We start from the raw sequence: 19343 nt of genomic DNA, 5'->3' as shown, positions 1-19343 counted from the left end.
TTTAAAAAAAAATTGGATGCAGTTTGCATGCTGATGTTTTCAAAGATGCCAGTTGAATTTTTTGAAAGTTCTCTTCAGTTTCTTGACTTTTTCCCGGCTGCCTCCAGGGTTAGTTCGGTTTACTCATTCATTATAGAGCTTCCCTGCCGTCTCCTGCTATTGGATTTTCTCAGTTCTGATGAGCCTCCTGTGATGCATCGTATTTGTAAACAAGACTAGATGGACGGAAGCCGCTGTGGTCCTAGTTTCCCTGACTCAGGCCTGTGTAAGGGCCGAGCATGTTGACGCCAGGCTTCATTGTAGCGGGGTGGGGTGGGGGGTGCATGCTCCCTTCTGCTTTGCTAGGCTAGTGAGGGTCTTGCTTTAGGGCTAGAGAGACTTTTGTGTTCGCCCTGCCTCTCCTCTCTGTTCCGGTGCGAGGACATAGCACCCTCAGGCTCTGATCTCATTGTCTTCCTCAGAGCACCGTCCTGAGGTGTTACCTGAGGGGGAGAGGGACAGCTCATAGTGACCTCATGTGACAGAGCAGGGCAGCCCCACAGATTTCCTCCGGCTCCAAATGCTGCTTATGTCGTAGTTGTTGGAGTAGTGTGTGTGTACGTGTACACGTGCGCACTGATTTTCTTAGTGGTGGTGTGTTGGGCTGTTAAGCACAAGGTTAACAGTTTGAAATCACCAGGCACTCTGAGAGAAAGACGAGGCTTCTCTACCAGTGTCTAAAACCCAGAGCAGTGCTACCTTGACCTGTAGGGTTCCTAAGAGTCAGGATTAACTCGATGGCAGTGAGTCTGTTGGTTGGTTGGTTTGTTGGTTGACTTGTTTGTTTATTTGTTTGTTTATTTTGGACATTCTTCATGTTTGTTGACTCCTAGCTTGGATCTTTGGGGGGGCCTCCTTGGGGAGATTGTGTTTACCTCTGAGACTTTCCGTGCTGTGTTTTCACAACCTGATCCCATCTGCTTCCTACCTGTTAAGATTTCCTTAAATTTTGGGTCTGTTGATGGCGCCTTTTAACTGTACTCTAGCCCTATTATCATTTTATTCTTTAAAAAAAATAAAATAAAATTCTTTCCTGTCCCTTAAGTGGAAGTAGGAAGAGAATGGGGAAGCTGTGGTGTGAGTGGTCACTGCTCCGTCGTCAATTCCCCACGCATCTTTCTCCCGTCTCTCATGGTGTCTGAGCGATTGCCTTTATGTGCAGAACCGGTCCCAGGCGTCTGTCACCCCGACATCCTTAAATCCAACCTGTACTGAAAAGGTGGACTCAGTACTGCCGGCCCGACCTAGCCTGATGTGTCTTCTGAAATCCGGTTCCGACCAGGCAACTCCTGCAGCCCCAGGCCCCACTACCTGTCTAGTACCTGGACCCGCTCACTCTGGAGGCCTCTACCTGGGTCTCCTGTGGCTGACACGCCCGGTCAAGTCTCTCCTCTGTCTCTGCTCTGACCTTGGGCGTGAAGGCTTCTGCTCAGAAGCACGTTCTCCAGCTCTGTGCCAGGAGCGCCGGGGGGTCGACACCCCCTCCCCCCTTGCCCCCAGGTCGTGCTAGCTAGGCTTGGGGGTTTGGGTTGGCAGATGGAATTACTGTTGAGAGTCAGTTGTAGTGGAAGTTAGCTGTTTTTTCTTCGACACAGGTCCCCCAAAGAAGAGGCCCCATTCCCAGCTCACTGGGGAGGTTCTTCTTTATGGAATGCTTGTTCTGCCTTCGTGACTTGCCATTTTAAAACCGTCATCAGAACGGACAGAAATTAGACTTTCCTGGTTGGGCCTGAGAGGCCTGCGCCCTAACTCTTTACAGGATGCTGAGCCCCATAAAGGTGACATGTCTTTGGAGAATGTGGTTGGCAGGCTCTGTAAAAGTCTCTTTCCCCCTCCCACCTCTCTGGGCTGAATCCCTAGAGACCCCCTGTGTAGATCAAAGGACTTGGCAGGACCCTTTTGCTCCCCCACTCCCGCCCCACTCTCTACCCCTGGGAAGCTGTGGAATGAGTCTGATTCTTTGAGGTATTTGGCGAGGGTGCCAGACAGAAGCCTGGGAAGATGCCAGCTGGCACAAAAGGAGCCGGCAATCTGTGTACATAACGGGAGAATTGTCTCATTTCACCCCCAAACTGGAATTTTGTCCCCTTTTACCCAGACCTAAAAATCTCGTCGTTAGTACGCTTTCCTCTGGCCCTGCGCAGAGGGCCTAGCCTTCCCCCTTCTCCATACCTGGATCCTTTCCCGTGGAATATGTGACCCGTTAGCCAACTGGATGAAGTAACTCTTTCCAAGGCTGCTGCCTGCTTTCCTTGTAGGCTGGAGAGGAGGGAGGGGAGCACTGAGGCCGAGGGGCTGTAAGCAGAACTAATGTGAGGGTGCGGGCAGGGGGGTGCCTGGGGGGCCAAGAGGAGGAGGAGGTGGAGTTAGATGTAGGGGCCAAGCGAAAAGACATCTTTCTCAGTCTTCCCTCTGGAGCCAGAAAGTTCCCTGTAACGGTTGCAGCCCTTTTGCTTTCGGAAAATACCTTCAAATAGTGACTGTGACCATTGCGAGAGCAGGCTGGAGGGAAGAACAGGCTTGCCTTTTATGTCACCCCGAAGAGAGCAGGGTGGACTCCTGCTCTTGGAAGCATCCAGTTCATTGGCCAGCGTGGTCTCTGATGGCCTCTGTAGCTGTAGCACCAGGGCCTCCCGGAGAGGAGCTGTGCTGGCTCCAGCCCCTTCAGTGACTGTGACTAAGTGCCACATTTTCCCACTTTTGTATTTTCAGCTCAAGGAGGGGCCAGCCTCGGGGTCTGCTGGTGAAGGTATGAATGTGCCGATGGGGGTCCACTTCAGCCTTCCTTCTCACATGTCACTCACGTGAGGGGCAGTCCTGCTTCCCGAGATTTGGAAGCAGCCGGAGCCTATGGGCCATTCTTCACTCCTGTCCTGGTGGGAAATTCTGATGTGTTTCCATGTCACGTGCTCTCCCAGCACCCCACCCCCTTTGTTCACGAATATTTAGAGGAGTGTGCCAGGTGCTGTCACCCCCTTAAGACCTCCTGAGGATTTCTACTGCCTCTCCACTGTAGCTCACTGCCCTGTTCTGGGTAGAAGACCACGCACACACTGAATTCTGTTGAGTCGTGCACGTTGACAGTTAGAAACATGTAAATACGGTTGCGTTTGCTGTATGTGCCAGACATGGCCTTTTCAGTTCCAGCCTCCTTCCCTCTTTAGATGGACCCTTTGAGTTCGGTACTGCTATTTCCTTCCTAAGTGGCGGAGTTTAAGATAGTAACTCAGGCCTAGTTCATCCCAGAGCTTGCTTTCTCCCCCCGCCCCTTCATGTGACATCTCCATTTGTTTGTCTTTGTGGTTGGGAATGGACACAGCACGACGTGCACTCACGCAGTGGCTTCTGTCTGTCGACTCACTGGCTCAGTGGCACCCATCCCATTCTTTGAGTGAGGGGAAGCCCCCCTGAGTTGCTCCTTCCCCATCATTGACATGAACTCACTGCCCTCTACGATTCCCATTGGTTCTTTGGAGTTACTTGGTTTGATCCCATCTCGACAGATCATAAGAGAGCAAGCACCATGCTTGGGCCAGACATTCTTTCCTGTAGTCCTGTAGCTCATTGGGTCCTTGGCGTCTAAGGCTTAAAGATTGCCAAGGTTTCAGGCGTTCCTGTAGCCACCATGGCTCTAGAAATTCTGGATTCCATGAGAATTTGAAATTCTTTTCTGCAGGCCCCCTCATTTGATGGGGATTCTTCTATAGAATCTTGGAGCAAAACGTCCTATCAGAGTAGCTGGTTACCATCCAGTGCTTTGGATCCCATGGCCGAGGAGGCCGTTGTTGTCAGAGGCAACGGGCACACATTGATTTCACTTTCTTCTTCTATTCTTGACTCTCCCACTTCTTCTGTGGCTCCAGCAAAGAGACAACAATTGTTATACCTTGGATGGCTTCTTGCAAGCTTTTAAGACCCCCAAAGCATTATGTATCCACTTAGAAGGTAGAACGGAAACACTAAACACACTATTAGGCTGGTTAATTGGGATGTACCATGAACTCACGGCTCTGAATCTCCAAGCGAGGAAACTAAATCCCAGGAGGTATTTGGTGGTACATAAACAGCTTCAACCATTACTCGATTTTTTTGTCCTTGTAAATGTCTCTAGTGTACAACTTTTTCAGAGCATACGCTGTAAACACTGTAGCATTCCACCTGATCACTTAGCAGATCCTCTGAGAAAAGGGGGTGGGCTTTCAACTTTCAGTGTATTAATATTTCTTCTTTAGTGTGCTTTGGAAGGCAATCTGAGTTCAGTTAACTTGAGAGAGTTGGGATTGATGAAAAGCAAAGCCTACATTAGGTGTTGGTGGGCATGTGCAAAGAAACGATACTCAGACCGCCCCTTTCTTCTGTGAGCCTACAGTTTAATTCCTATTGCAGATAGCAGCGAGAGCTATGGAAAGTTGAACTGTTCACGCTCTCTGAATAAGGGGGGCGGGCAGCACGAGAGGAGGGGCCCTAGGGGTGGGCCTTAGATTCGCCCTGGAGTGAAGTCCACTAGTGTACTCACGGTGTGAAGGGCAGCTGGGGGTCCCGGAGCTACTGTAGTCTGTTAGATGTTACTCCGTACACAAAGCGACACGGATGTAATTGTAGGTTTGGCACACAGCCTGCTTCTTCCTGCCTCCTCTGACTGCATCAGCCCTTACACACCAAGCTGGCTCCACACGGAGATAGTGCCCAAGACCCAGCAGGGAGTCAGGAGAAAGAATGATGTGGGTGAGGGAGCTGATTAGGGTGGGGACCCGTGCTGACGTTAGCATGGCCATATGGGGGTGAGCATCGACTTCTGTGCTCGGAGATAGCACATGGGCAGCTAGAGGGACAGGTCATCCTCCTGCCTCTGACGGGCCCACTCCTCATGGCTGTGTATACTGTTAGGAGCCACAGAAGTATCCGTGTTTTTATGAACAGCTGTAGTTGCTAACCACAGGGTCGCCAGTGCAAACTCACCAGCCTTGCTTGGGAGAAAGATGGGACCATCTGGCTCCTGTGAAGATTTACAGCCTCGGAAACTCTACGTTGGCTTGTTCTGAGCCATAATAGAGCCCATGGCCATGGGTTTGGCTTTGATTTAGCAGTAGTGGAGGTGACAGATGCAATATGACAACAATAGACTGGAAATTCAGTGAGTTATTTTAGGTCAAGATATTCGAGAGAGCTACGTGTAGCGTTTTTGAGTTAAGTGTCGCATGCATCAGCTCTGTCCTGTGCTTTAGCTGTGTAACTATGAGCCGGTTCCGAACCCGCTCTGCCTCTTTCCTCATCTGTTAAATGTGGACGGTGATGTGTCTGTCTCATGGGATTGAGTCTGGATTAAATAAAATACTATTTGCGAAGCACTTGGCACACAATAAATGCTCAATACGTTTATTAAATTCTAAGAGCTAACACTTCTGCAAACGTTAGCAGTTATTTCTGTTGCTGCTGCTGTAGCCATTATGATCATTGCCACTTCCTGTCTGGGGTTTTTTGGCTTCTATGGATTGTGGCGGCTTTTGGCTGATGTCCCCATGTCAATCTATGCTCACATAAAGTTGTTCTAGTTAGAATATTCGAATATTTTAATCTTCCTTTGCACTTACTCATGACTCCACAGTAGCTCGCTGCTTCTTCTCACCACGTTCAGCCTACACTCTTCTTTCTAGGGCTTAGAGTCCCTTGGCCAGTGAAGTCCTCGCTAGTTTGGTCTTCTAATCCCAAGTCAGTGATTCTGCCTAAGCTCTTGCTGCATGCTGTCTGCCATCTCTCCCCCCACCAATGCTGGCTCCTTTCCTTCCCACCATGTGCTTGAGAACTTGCGACATTAACTTCCGTACCAAGCCCACTGGCTGGTCTGTGCTTTCTGTTCAAAACCTGATGTTTTACTGCTTGGTCCTCTTGTAAATAGCATCCTTTGCTGTCCCTCTCCCTAAGTAAATCCTTTGAGGGCAGGGACTACTGAGTGTTAAGCTCTGTTAGGGGAAGGCTTGTTCCCATTTTGTTGTTGTTGTTGATTATTATAGCCTTAGTACCTTATGCACTGTCTAATAAACTCACTGCCATCGAGTTGATTCCAACTCATAGCAACCCTGTAGGACAGGGTAGAACTGCCCCTGTGGGTTTCCAAGACTGTAGCTCTTTACAGGAGTAGAAAGCCTCATCTTTCTCCCTTGGAGCGACTGGTTGTTTTGAACTGCTGACCTTGCAGTTTGCAGCCCAGTGTATAACCATTACACACCTCCAGGGTTCCCTTGTCTAATATTACTCATTACTTATTGTCCAAGCAGCTTATTTTCATTGAAAAACAACAAAGAAAATCTACATAGATCTTGCTCAGTCTTTGCACACATGACTCACTAGGCACCCTTGACTGAGTTCAGTGAATTGTCCATCCCACTTTACTGGGGAAATGCTAGCTAGCATCCATTGTAGAAAGTTCTCTGATGTTCACTAAACCAGTTGATGAGAGCCTTCATTTAAAAATGATAGTGGTATTTAAAAGTGTCTGTCATACTTTACACGTGGGAGAACACAACTTTTAAAATCTGTTTTTAAAGTACCATATATACTCGTGTATAAGCCACGTTTTTCAGCACATTTTTATTGTAGTTTTTGTGGTAAAATTAGATGCCTCGGCTGATAATTTGGGTCAGCTTATACTCGAGTATATATGGTAGCGCCTAGTTTCTTGACCCCCTAGCTAGTATCATGTATTTAAATCTTTAAAGCTGTTTAGACCCTATAAAGGTACTTTGTGTTCAATTAGTGTAACATAGTTCACAGTGTTTTACATCCAACTTTGGTGAGTAGCAGAGGGGGTCTCCAAAGCTTGTGAGCAGCCATTGAAGATGCATCTGTCGGCCTTTCCCCACCTTGAGAAGTGATGAAAGGGAAAGATGCATGGAAGCACTTGGTCCAGTAGATTAACGGACCATGCGGACATCAGTCTCCACCATCTGGAAACCAGAACAACGGCTGGTACCTGGCTCTCACTCCCAGCTGCTCATTAGAAGATTCTGGATACAGTGGGAGAGAAATGTGGAGCAGAACTCAGAATCATAAAGAGACTGGATTTATCGGTCTCAGCCACTTGATGAGACTGGTGGGTCCTCCTAGACTATGACCCTTAGTCTCCCTTCAGGTCTGGAGCTGAACTCACCCCTGTGCTCGAATAATCAACCATTTCGGATCACAAGGGCAGCATTTGCCTAGGAAGAGGGATGGAAATAGGAAACACTAGGGATGTGAGCTAAGTGCGGGGATTGCAATGGATTCATTGAAACAAAGCATGTGCAAATTGTTACATGTAAAGTTGATACATTGTGGGGATTGCATGAAATAAAATATGTTTGAATTGTTGCCTGTAAAGCTGATGATCCGTTCTGTCAACTTTCGCCTAAATCACAATTTTAAAATGTTTTAATCCCTTAATTTAAAAAGATAGTCCATATATAAATTTATTTTTCTTCCATCTCAATTGGATACCCACATGCTTATGGGAATGGTATGTTATTTATGTTATGGCCGATTGACTGTATAGGTTAAGTGGGAAGAACTTTTTCCTAGCATTTCGTTGTTGTTTCTCATAGCATGTTTCAAAAGGTAAAGAGTGCCCTCTGTTCTTGTAAGTGCGGGTTCCTGTCTTCATTTCCACCCCTTTTCCTTTTTCTTTACTTAATAGCCAAACCAGATTTCCCTGGAAGAGAACATCCTGGTCTCCCGTTACATTAACAACCCCCTGCTCATAGATGGTGAGTTGCGATTCGGCCCTTGACTGCTCTGGCCTAGACCCTGCTACAGTTGTAACAAATATCGTCTTCACCGTTTCTAGTAGGTCTTTATTAAGCTATTGGCAACTATGGCCCAAGAGACAGGCTGCTGCTTTACCTGCTATATTAGTCTGGGTACTTTAGAGAAACAAATCCACAGAAACACATGCATAAGAGAGAGTTTTATATAAAGAATAGGTGCACATCAAGAAAACATCCCAACCCAGTGCTTCCCAAGCCCACAAGTCCAACATTAACCCATATGTCCAACACCAATCCACAAAGTCCTCTTCCATCTCACAAAATGGACACAATGATGCCGACTGCAGGAGGCAAGCCAATGAATGTGTAAGCATCTCAGCGCTGGCAGGGGTCTCCACACAACTTCTCCAGCACCAGGGCTGCATCGGGGTAGGTCCATGTGGCTTTTCCTCAGAGATGTCTTGCAGGAAGTCAGCCTTGCCAGCTGAAGCAGGGAACTGGCTAACGCAGCTGCACTCTGGTGCAACCATCACAAAGCAAGAGACCCGAGAACTAGAAAGGCGAGGCTCACCAAGCCATTTATCCCTCCACCCTTCAAGTAACCCCACATGTGTTTATCGGCCAGGTTGGCACAGTAAACTAACTCACCTGCCTTTAAGGTTATTTCAAAGAAGAAATGAAGTAATAGAGGAGAAAGGGCTTTATACGTTAACTAATCATAAAAAGGAACTCAACAATCCACTGCCATTGAGTCTTTTCTGACTCATCATGACCTTATAGATAGGACAAGGTAGAATTGCCCCTTTGGGTTTCTAAGAGTAACTCTTTATGGGAGTAGAAAGCCTTGTCTTCCACGGAGCAGCTGGTGGTTTGAACTGCTGACTTTGTGGTTAGGCGCCTGATGCATAGCCCACTGTGCCACCAGGGGTCCTTAGTAAACAAGAGGGGGCTTCAAAAGTTTGTGGAAAATGGAATTCAAAGATAATGCACTTTTCCCCACAAGAGCTACTTTTGGAAGCCCCCTAGTATAAATATGCGCGGGGAATCATGGGAGCCTAGTAGTTACTGAGTTTGGCTGCTGATGGCAGCTGTGGTCAGCAGTGTGAGGCCAGTCTTGGACACCCACAGGAGCAGTTCTTCCATGTCCTATAGTGTCACCAGGAGTCAAAACCAACTGAACGCCAGTGATTTTTTTTTTTTAGTATATATGGAAACTACAAGTTTCTATACTGTATATTTTTATATAATTTACAATCATTATCTTTCTCTATAAAGCATACTGTTAATCTGTCCAGGAGCTGTGGTGGCATAGTGGCTATGCATTGGCCTGCTAACTGCAAGGTCAGCAGTTAGAAACCATCCCCTGCCTCGTGGGAGAAAGACGGGACTTTCTACTCCCAGAAAGAGTTACAGTCTCAGACACACGGGGCCAGTTCTACCCGGCCCTGTCAGGTTGCTCTGAGTCGCAGCGAGTTTGGTTTGTTTGGGGTTGATCTTTCTCTATATGTGATTTGTACATAATAGTCATACTGTGTCTGGAGAGACGTTAGAGGTACAGTGATGATTTCTTCGCTGAAGGCACGGTTGTCTGAGCACCTTGTGTTCCGTGGGGAGAGGCAAGCTCTTTCTTTCATAATCAGTAATGCTGCAGTGTCCTGTTTGGCCGGTGACAAAAAACGAACACACTTAATTTTTCCTGTGAATCCAAACTTTTTTCTAGATTTCAAGTTTGACGTGCGCCTCTATGTGCTTGTGACCTCCTATGACCCTCTCATCATCTACCTCTATGAAGAAGGATTGGCCAGGTGAGAGGCTTCCTTCGGGTGGGCGGAGCAGGCTGAGTCCATTGAAGTTTCTTCAGACTAGGCCGTCTCTTCCCGCTGTGTTCAACTCAGGAGACTGGGCCCAGATGGGCTTCTGATGTCAGAAGTCATGCTGACTGTCTACAGACACACATTTCCCTGCAGCGCGCAGCTCCACATGGGTTTCCATGACGTGACTGGTGACCATTCTTCTCCACAGTAGCTCTAGAAAGGAAATAACGTTCCCTGTGTGGGTATCTGTTTCAAACCAGGCTTTTCTCTTATGCTCAAAACATCTTTCTAACTGATGGGTTTTTGCAGTTGAGGGAGCCAAGGCTTCAATAAGTGATGGGACTTGAAGTCACTTTTCCCGAGATCCTGTAGCTGGGTAGTGCTGAAGCTGAGCTTTGATTTCAGAGCGTAAGGCTCGAACTGTTTCATGCCCTCTCCTGTTTAAGGACGTTGCTGCATTTTTGTTTTAGCTTGAAAGCAATATACTTCCCATCGGCTGTATAGTAGGGATTGAGGTAATGTGACTTCCTGACAAAACATAAGTTTGATATTTCCCTAAAGACACTAATTTGTTTGGCCTGTACACACCACCCTGCTGTGCTTGATCTGTTCTCCCCATGAATGAACGGATAGCTGTTTAACTGGTCACTTTGCCCTGAGTTTTCCCTGGATGATGCTGGCAGGTGATTTTTGGCGTATCTGGTGACTCCCTACTTGGAGCTCACCGGGCTCAGAGGAACAAACACACTTTCTCCCCCAACCCAGCATCCGAGGCAGCGAGTGCTGCGTGGCCCGTTACACATGCCCTGGACCAGGGCTTTGCGCGCTGACCAGCGCTTGCTGCTGCTGGTGTTTGCGCTGATGTTTGGGAGCACTGCCATTAGGGCTGGGCGCTCCATGATGCTTTTTAAAAACAACAACAACAACAAATTGAAGGGTCAAATGTGGTGGTAATTATCTCCATTGTTCAAGCTTTTTTATGATGCACACTGAAAAGACCGGAGCACAATGTAAACAACTTTCATGTGCACTGGGAGGCAAACAAACAAACAAATTGTGACCTGCTTCATTGTGATAGTTACAGCATCGCAGTGGTCTGGAACCGAGCCTATCCTATCTCCCAGGTATGTCTGTAGTTACTACGCACTAAATCCTGATCTGGCTGTTTCTGTATTTAGAAAATGCACTTTGAACAAGGTGGGAAAGTCTGCATAAAAGGAGGCTACCTATTTAAGTGTAGGTGCTTTTTACACATGTGATTATATTTTTGACTACTGTGATGGGTATTTTAGAATCATCTTTCCTTTATTTCCTACACTTGGGTTTCCTGCGTTTTTGTTTGGGGCTGTGTGCTATGACTAGAAGCAGGAGGAGAGGCCTCCTGAAGACTCCGGTTGGTTGAACTGTGTCCTCGCATGCCCTCTAGGTGGCAGTGACAGCATGTGGAAGCCTGTCACTGTCCTCACTGGGGACAGCAGCGTCCAGGAGCACTGGAGGGCTGGAGGGTACTGGATGAAGCCTCTAGTTTGGGCCATTTGTCCCTGAAAAGCCTTGAAGGGAGAGTATTTCCCAGTAGTTGGATTAAGGACTGGACCAGGCATTAAAGCACAGACTGATGACGTGATCCGTCAGGGTCTCTCTCATTGGCAAGACGGCAGTGAGTGTGAGTGTTTGAGCTGCCCTTAGGAGCCCTGGCACAGTGGTGACACATGGGACTGTTAGCCACAGGGTCAGCAGTTCAGGACAACTAGCTGCACCATGGACGAAAGACGAGGCTTTCCACTCCTGTCAAGAGTTAGACTTGGAAACTCACATGGGCCAGTGCTACCCTGCCCTACCAGGTGGCTGTGAGTCAACATCAGTGAGTGAGCGAGTGAGCGAGCAAGTGCTTACCCTCTTGGGTATCTGGCCTTTTGCCGTTTTCCATCAGCTCACCTCACCCTAGTTTTTCTCCTCTACCAGGCGGGAAGTAGGTTACACCCTGCTGGAAATTGTACTTCCTGAATAGGGAAGAGATATCAAAGTTATGTTCAGGGTTTCTCAAGCTATCATGCCAGTGTGCTTTATACAGCATTCTGAAATATTTCACCCACAGTATTTATAGCCCTCCCTACTGGTAAAATTTGGCCTAGTTGTAAGACCTCAGGGGCACAGAGCATGTAATGCAAACAATGCTAAAGTTATGAAATGATTCACTTCAGATAGTCGAGTGCTTTTGGCTACTGGGTGTGTGGTAGAAGTCAGGGTCCCCTGAATTAACTCTTTTCTCTAGCAGGAACGTAGTGTTAAACAATAATATGATAATGGATGTTCTGCTCCCCGAATAACTTGAAAAACAGTTTTGAAAAAAACCCAAGACTGAATTGAACCGAAAAAAAACAAACAAAAAGCCATCTTCTTTTGTGCTTTGGGGGCACAACTGCTAACCTAAAGTCGGGGGCTCACACCCACCAGCTGCTGCACCGGAGGACGCCGTGGCAGTCTGCCTCTGGAAGGAGTCACAGCCTCGGACACGCACGTGCTGGGAGCATGCTTCTCTGTCCTGCAGGACTGTGACGAGTGGGTTTGGTTTGAGTGAGGCCCACTGGAAAGCACAGGCCAAAAGGCTGGTAGGTGAGACCAGGACAAGCCAGGCCCCAGAACCTAAGAAGGCACACTGTTCTCTGCAGTGACTTCAGGTACCCACAGACCCGTATCTTCCCTCGCTGTGGCCCTGACGTTCCCTCGCGGCTTTGTTGATTGCAGAACCCACTGTCTGTGTCGTGACATTTCCATGGTAGCCCCTCCAGAGCCACAGCACTTAGTCTTCTGGGGTCACATGGCCTTATGTGGTCACAACGGAAGCTACTCAGTAGGGGATGAGATGGCTAGCACATTTTACTCTGAGGCTTAACTGGGAAGGTTGGCATCTTTCTAAAGAGGCACACTGGGAGCAGTTACAGCCATTTTGCATCCGTGCATAGGAAGTGTCCGCTGTAGAACGAACGCCCTGTCACTTCAGTTTGGGACCTCCAGTGAGTTGTAGGTGATAATGGGACGGTTCAGTCAGTGTCACAAGACAGTTTTGTGAAATAAGAGTTTGATGCCATTTTCTATTTTTCTCAAGCTTTTGAAAGAAAAGCAACAACCAAGACTTGTTCATTTCTCTCGCATTTTGTCTTTTTCATGGTTCTGGCTTTATTAACATCGGATGGAGAAAAACCCTCAGTTTCCCTTTCTCAGTAAACGCGGAGGCGTTGAAACAGCGGTCCCTAGGGCGAGATTCTCGGAGCTGAGCGGAGCGAAGGGAGAGGGCCACCGTGCCCAGGGGCACCATGCTGCTGTGCACCAGCAGGGGGCACTCCATGCCCAGAGCCTGTGCTGCTGGCCACCGAGCCTGGATAGATTCTGTTTTCCTGTCAGAGTGGAATCCAGAAAAGACTTTGTCCTGGATTTTACAGTTAGGTGGTTCCAACATTTGGTCTAAACGATTTGACAAGGCCCTTTTTTGAGACGAAGCTCATAGCCAAATTTTCACTGAAACAGGAAAAAAAAGGGGGGGGGGTCGGGCGGGTGAGGAATCAAAGCAAAATTGAGTTGAAAACCAAATGTGTTGTCACAGCCCGAAAGAAATGTAGCAACTTGGGGGGAAGCAAGTAAGCAAGTGCCCTGGAGCTGGGAGCCGGGCGGCCGCTCCCCCCCACCCACCCCCACCCACCCACACACCACATGGAGGTGGGAGGCCAGGGCTGGGAGCAGGCCCAAGTCCAAGTCCGGCAGCCCAGCCAAGGGCGTCTTCAGTAGGGCCTCTCCCCCCCCAGCCAGCTTGCGCCTAGACCGGGTCCTGCCTGTTATCCGCGCCCCCCGCCCCCCCAGCCCCTCCTTCAGTAGCTTTCCTTGCTAATTAACACTGGCTCCGCAGGGATATTTACCTTTTCTCTGCTGGATTCCTGTGGTTTTGAAAGAATTCAGGTACTTGCTAGTTGCCAAGAAATTCCGATTACCTCACAGGCTGCACACTGTCCAAAATCCACCGCAGCAGCTAAGGGGGGGTGGGTGTTGGGGGTGGGTGGGGAGGCAGCGATGAAGGGGAGAAAGCCCTCTCCAGGACTCATTGTCACCCTCTCTGGCAGGCCCTGGCTGTTTGTGAAGCTTGAGTCATTTCTGGCTCTGCAGCCCAAGGATCAGGCTGGTAATCCCCTCCCAGACGGCTCCGCAGGGCGCTGCCAGTCCCTGCTGCCCCTTGGCACTCCCAGGGCTGCAGCTGGTCCACGCACATCAGAGAGCGCTGGGGCCTCTTGTTCTCTTCCATAAGCTTTTTTTTTTTCTGGGTCAGGCCCGGATGAAGCCCAGTAGCTCCTGCCAAGGCTGCCCAGGGTGCTCGCCCTTCTTCCTCCCACTTCTCTGACCCAGAGTGGCTACACCTGCCGGGACAGGAGCCAAGAGCCACAGGCGGGGTCTTCTCCCAGCTGCTGGCTTCTCTCTGTACAAGACGAGCCCACGTTGGTCAGAAGGTGTTACCACCCAAAGGGGGGCTCAGCTGCCCTGCAGCTAGACCACCAATGGCTACCACTACAGTGTCGTAAGGGAAAAAAACGTCGAGGTGGAATGGGAGGAAGAGAGTTTAATAAAACAAAAAAATCCTGCTTCCTCTGCCCTCTCCTCCCCATTGGGCTCCATGCTGGCAGATTCTGCAGCCAGCACCTCCGTCACAGCCTCGGTCAGCATTCTTGGGGTGCCTGTCCCGGGCTTCCCAGGAGCCCAGGGGGTGCAGTGGCTTCTGGGAGAAGATGAGGCTGTGTGCCCTCACAGAGATGCACAGCCTTGGACCCCATGCGGAGGTTCTGCTACCCCCGTCGGGTCACTGTGAGTCAGAATTGACGACGACTCACAAGTCTGTTCACACGGACACTCAAGAGATGTTGGAATATTCCCATCGCTTTGATTCTCACGGAGGAGCCTTCAGAGATGAGAAAGGAAGTGTAGCTTTTGACAAGCATTTCTGCCGGAATATAGATACTCCATCTTTGTTTACAGTGTGGTTTGAAATGGAAAGAAAACATAGGCATGCCGCCTCAGACACACCGGTGTGCTGTGAAAGTGTACCCAGGGTCTCCGATTAGACAGGTGGCTAAGCTCTCCACCCGCCGTGGAGTGACATTCTGACCGATGAGCCTCGGGACTCCGCAGTTTCATTCCTCATTCTGTTTCTGGGCAGGTGTTTTGCACACTGGGTCCCCCGGTTCCCAATGGAGAATGGTCTCATTCGTTTTGTTGCTAATCAAGGAGCCGTGTTGACACTTTCCAACCTAAACCGAATGTAATTGGATAATATGCGATGGTTAAAGTCAAGGACCACAAACCTGCCATGCTCTCTAGGACAGGCACTGGTGACTGTTGGCCAGCTGGGACTAGAGAGTGTGTATGCGCGTGTCCTCCCCACAGGGACATTCCCTTCTCACTGTCAGCGAGCTAGTGATGAGTGGGGGTGGGGTCAGGTCTTGTTTTTTAAGGGAAATGAGTGGGGAGGCCCTGTAATTTTTGGTGAAACTTAAAATTTTTAAATTTAGATTTCATCTCGAAGAAACCCTTTTAAACTTAGAGAAAATCTGTAAGAATCGCTTTTACCGTTTGCATAGAGATTTCATCCACGTGTTGCTAGTTGCCCTGATAATGCTCTTTGTGACAGAAATGCTCGGTCCAGGGCCAGCCGCCATGTCTTTTCCGTCGCCGTCAGTTTGGAAGCACCCCTCCGGGCGTTCCGTGACTTCCATGACGTTTTTAGATGCCAGGCTCGGCATTTCTGTAGAATCTCTCTCGATGTAGGTTGATGCAGTGTTTTCTCATGACCAGACAGACCCAGGCTGGGCTTGTTTGGCCAGAAGATCCCAGAAGTGATACTGTGTTCTCATTGCGTTTTATCTGTATCTGCTTAGTGTGGTGTTTGACCCTTGGGTAAGAGGGTGTCTGCCAGACTCCTACACGCTGAAGTTACTCTGTCTTCCCTGTATTCATTTATAAGCATTTTACGAGGCGATCCTCTGAGACCACTAAAGTCGCGCGCCTCACCTCGCCTCACCCAGTACCGTTAGCGTCCACTGGTGGGTCTGCCCGGATGGTTATGACGCTGATGGTTTTCTCCTTCAGTTCTTTTTACTTTCATTATTTGGCTCTCTAAAATCCAAAAGAGAGCTTTCTCTTCGCACTGTTTGTGTATTCCTTTGTTTGTTTATATCAACGTGGACGCAAGGATTCCGTTTTTATTTGATGGGTTTATGATACTTTGCTCTCATGATTTATTTGGATGCTCAGCTTGTTCCAGGTTTGGCCAATGGCAGCCCCTTGAAAATGGCCCTTGTGTTCTTTGGCCATGTCCCCCCTCATTCTTTAAGACCTTATTTTCTGGCACAAGATGTTTCAGGTTCATCCTGTTTTCCTTGCCCCGGCTCTGGAATCAACCATTTTTCCAAGGAGCACTGGCTGCTTTTGCCTTTCGTGTAGTGGTATTTAGAAATCAAGGTCTAGATGCTCGATGTAGTCATTGCTTCGGGGACATTACTGCTCTCAGGTCTTTGCAGTGGGCTGACCTAGGAAAAACACATGGACATATGAGGGTAAGTCAAAATCTTGCTACAAAGTAATAGAAACCCTTACTAAATAAAAATATACAACACGCGAAGCTATTGTTTCTTGACTGTGCTAGTCTGTACACTTCTGAAGGCCCTATCTCCATCTCTCTGTACTTTCCCAGAGGGACAATACCCTGTCAAAAATGACAGTTTTTACATTCTTGAAGGAAGAACTCAAATTGCATTCCTTTTACCTTCTGCCCAGGGAATGACCACACCAAGTCTGAAAGGGTAAGATCAGGGTTTGGGGCAAATGGGGTAAGGCTTCTCAATCAAGGTCTCCTTGGACAGCCCTGGCTGCCCTGCAAAGCATGTGCCGGTGCAGTGCAGTGGTACAGTGGACGCATTGCTCTCTGCAGCTTTCCTGCTCTTTACTTGCCAATGCCATTGTCGGTTTTCTCAAAACTTCTTCCTGATCCCATGCTTATCCTTTGAGAAACTCTCCCAAGACTACTCCTTGGGAGTTCCATAGCCTTTGGGGTCACCATAACCTTCTGAATTGACCTTTCTGCCTTGAATTTAACTAGCCCAGGAGATCCCTTGGAAGACCCCCCTCCCCACTTTTTTAAAATGGGACCGTATTCTCCAGATTATATTAGTCAATCCAAGACTTTCCTGGTTATGATTCATCCCATAAAATAGTCTTTATCAGCTTTGATCTGGCTTAGAAGACAGATGGAACAATCAGCTCTTTGAGCTTGCTGATCTGTGCATAACACTTTGGCACCCACCCAGCTGCCTGCTCACTGAGGACAAGATGTTCGCTTAAAATTGAAACCGTGGAACCAATTGAGAGCCCACAGTCAGAGCCATCGCATCCGTGGCAGTTCTGTGGCCCTCTGCCACCAGTGTCTGGGCTTCAGCCACAGTTCATTCGTGGGAGTTGACAGTCTTCCCTCACTTAGTTAATCTTTGAGGTCTTCCCAACCTTCCTTAAAATGCTGAACCCATCCAAGAATGATGGTTTTATGTGGGAGAGCATTCTCATCACCTTATTTGCAAAACTTCAGTGATCTGGATAGCTGTGTGCTGGAGATTTGCTAAAAAGTTTGATATCAGCCTCAACCTCAGAATTGCTTCCCCCTGTGTTAGGCAGAGTGTCCTTCTCGTTTGAAGGTGCCCGAATGAGACTAAGACAATTCTATTTCTAAGAGAACTTGTCTGCTGCCAGCCATGTATCAAGAGCCAGGCCCACACAACGTGTGTGCCGACAAATCCATGCACGTAGAGACGGGGATCCTAGTAGCACTACTGACTTCCATGGGTACATACACGTGTGTCTACGTTGAAAGCAGAGTTCATGTCAGTACCTCCAATTCTAGCTTTAAGCTACAATATGTATTAGAGCTTATTCCCGTTCCATACTTGTCGCCTTGATTTTCAATAGGGAGAAGTTTATCTACTATTTCCCCCCTTGTAATAATAAGCTTGTATTTTTTCCTCCAGGTTTTTTTAATAGTTCAAGGTCTATTTGTTGTTCTTTACGAATGCTTTCTAGTCAAGTCTGATGGGATGCCATGCCTTGGCCCCACATCTATCCTTGGCATCCCCCTGCCCGCCCCCCCCCCCTTCTGCTCTGCTGCACGCCCCAGTAGTGGGCTCAGGGCTCCTCCAGGTTTTTAATGGACACTTTCCAAAGACTCAATATAGTTCGCCATCCATTGTGCAATATCCTTACCTATGTTTACTTTAAACTCAAATTAGTCAATAAGTAATTTTTACTTTTCTAATAATAAAGTTATCATACCCAATACAAACGTTTAGAAATTACAAAAATACTCACTAATGATCTTCCGGCCCAGATTGGTCAGCTCACCAGCGTTTTGAAGCTTTCCCACCTAATCTCTCTTTATGTAATCTGCAGGTACAAACACAGGTCAGAGAGAGAGTTGAGATTATGCATCATGTTAAAAACTTTTCACTTATTCCATCGTTTTCTCTGTAGTCTTACATCTTTTTGTAGATGACTGCCATTATTTTAAGGGATTTCTTGACTCAATTCTCACGTATGCAGCCACTTTCCCGATCCCTCCAGGAACGTCCCAGGCAGGCAGGTGAGGCATGCTGTCGACATCCCGGACATTGTGTTGGTTCCTCTTGGTAACTGGCTTGTTAGGTACCATCGAGTCGTTCTGAACCATAGCAACACCACGCACAACAGAACAAAGCCTGTGTGTGCCCTTCTCACAAGTGTTTGTGTGCCTGAGCCCAGTGTTGCAGCCACCATGTCAGTCTATGTTGCCCAGGGCCCTCCTCTCCTTTGCCGCCCTTCCACGTTTCCAAGCACGCCGTCCTCCTCCAGGGCCTGCTCTCTCCTGATAACATGTCCAAAGTACTTCAGACAAAGTCTGGGCCCCCCTTGCCTCCAAGGAGCACTCTGGCCACACCTCTTCCAAGACAGAGCTGTTTGTCCTTTAGCAGTGCATGGCACTGCCAGTTTACCTCTACAGCACCACAAGGCAAACGCATCGATGCTTTTTCCATTTTCTTTATTCAGTGGGCAACTTTCACTGCAGATGAGGTAGTGGAGATACCATGGCGTGGGTGAGGCACACTTGAGTCCTCCAAGCAACATCCTTGCTCTTCAGTCCTCCTCTAAAGAGGTCTTGTGCAGCAGATCTACGTACTGCGACTCATCTTTTGATCTCTTGACTGCTACTTCCATGAACCTTGGATGTGGATCCAAGCAAGACAAAAATCCTTGCCACTTCAGCCTTTTCTCCGTGTAGCATGATATCACCTATTGGCCCAGGTGTGAGGAATCTTAGAGTTTTCTACTCCTGTAAAGAGTTACAAACTCACTCACATTCACCCCACCCTATAGGGTGGCTGAGTTGGCATCAACCCGATGGCAGTGAGTTTATTTATATTTTTTCTTTGGGTCATACTCCATACTGAAGACTGGGCTCAGCCCTTCAGTAACTGGTGGGTCAGTATAAACCGCTGATACATGTAGAGAGAACTGGGGTGGACCTCCTTATCCTATATGATGGACGGCAGCTTGACCAACCAGTGAACGCTCAAGAAATACAAAGGCCAGAGTGAGGCCCTTATGGGTTGGTTTTTGCAAAATTGAGTGCCCAAGCCCCGAAGACAGATGGGGTGGGGGCACCCCTCACAACTCTTCTGCAAGCATTTCCCCC

At 48.3% G+C, this 19343-nt stretch overlaps 1 protein-coding gene across 1 annotated transcript in view; it reads left to right on the top strand.

The window, feature by feature from the left end:
* The window catches only part of TTLL5 (tubulin tyrosine ligase like 5), a 279763-nt gene that overhangs the window by 34867 nt on the left and 225553 nt on the right, over positions 1–19343 (top strand). The window contains exons 8-9 of the mRNA XM_045288172.1: positions 7709–7778; positions 9499–9583. Coding sequence (XP_045144107.1) covers positions 7709–7778; positions 9499–9583 — 155 coding nt within the window. The remainder of the gene's footprint in view (positions 1–7708; positions 7779–9498; positions 9584–19343) is intronic.

This window comes from Echinops telfairi, unplaced genomic scaffold, assembly GCF_000313985.2.
Source record: "Echinops telfairi isolate 266 unplaced genomic scaffold, ASM31398v2 ScPeMD7_18;HRSCAF=68, whole genome shotgun sequence".
In the NCBI taxonomy this organism is placed as follows: Eukaryota; Metazoa; Chordata; class Mammalia; order Afrosoricida; family Tenrecidae; genus Echinops; species Echinops telfairi.
The sequence above is the reverse complement of the archived record's forward strand: the minus strand, read 5'-3'. Positions and strand labels throughout refer to the sequence as shown.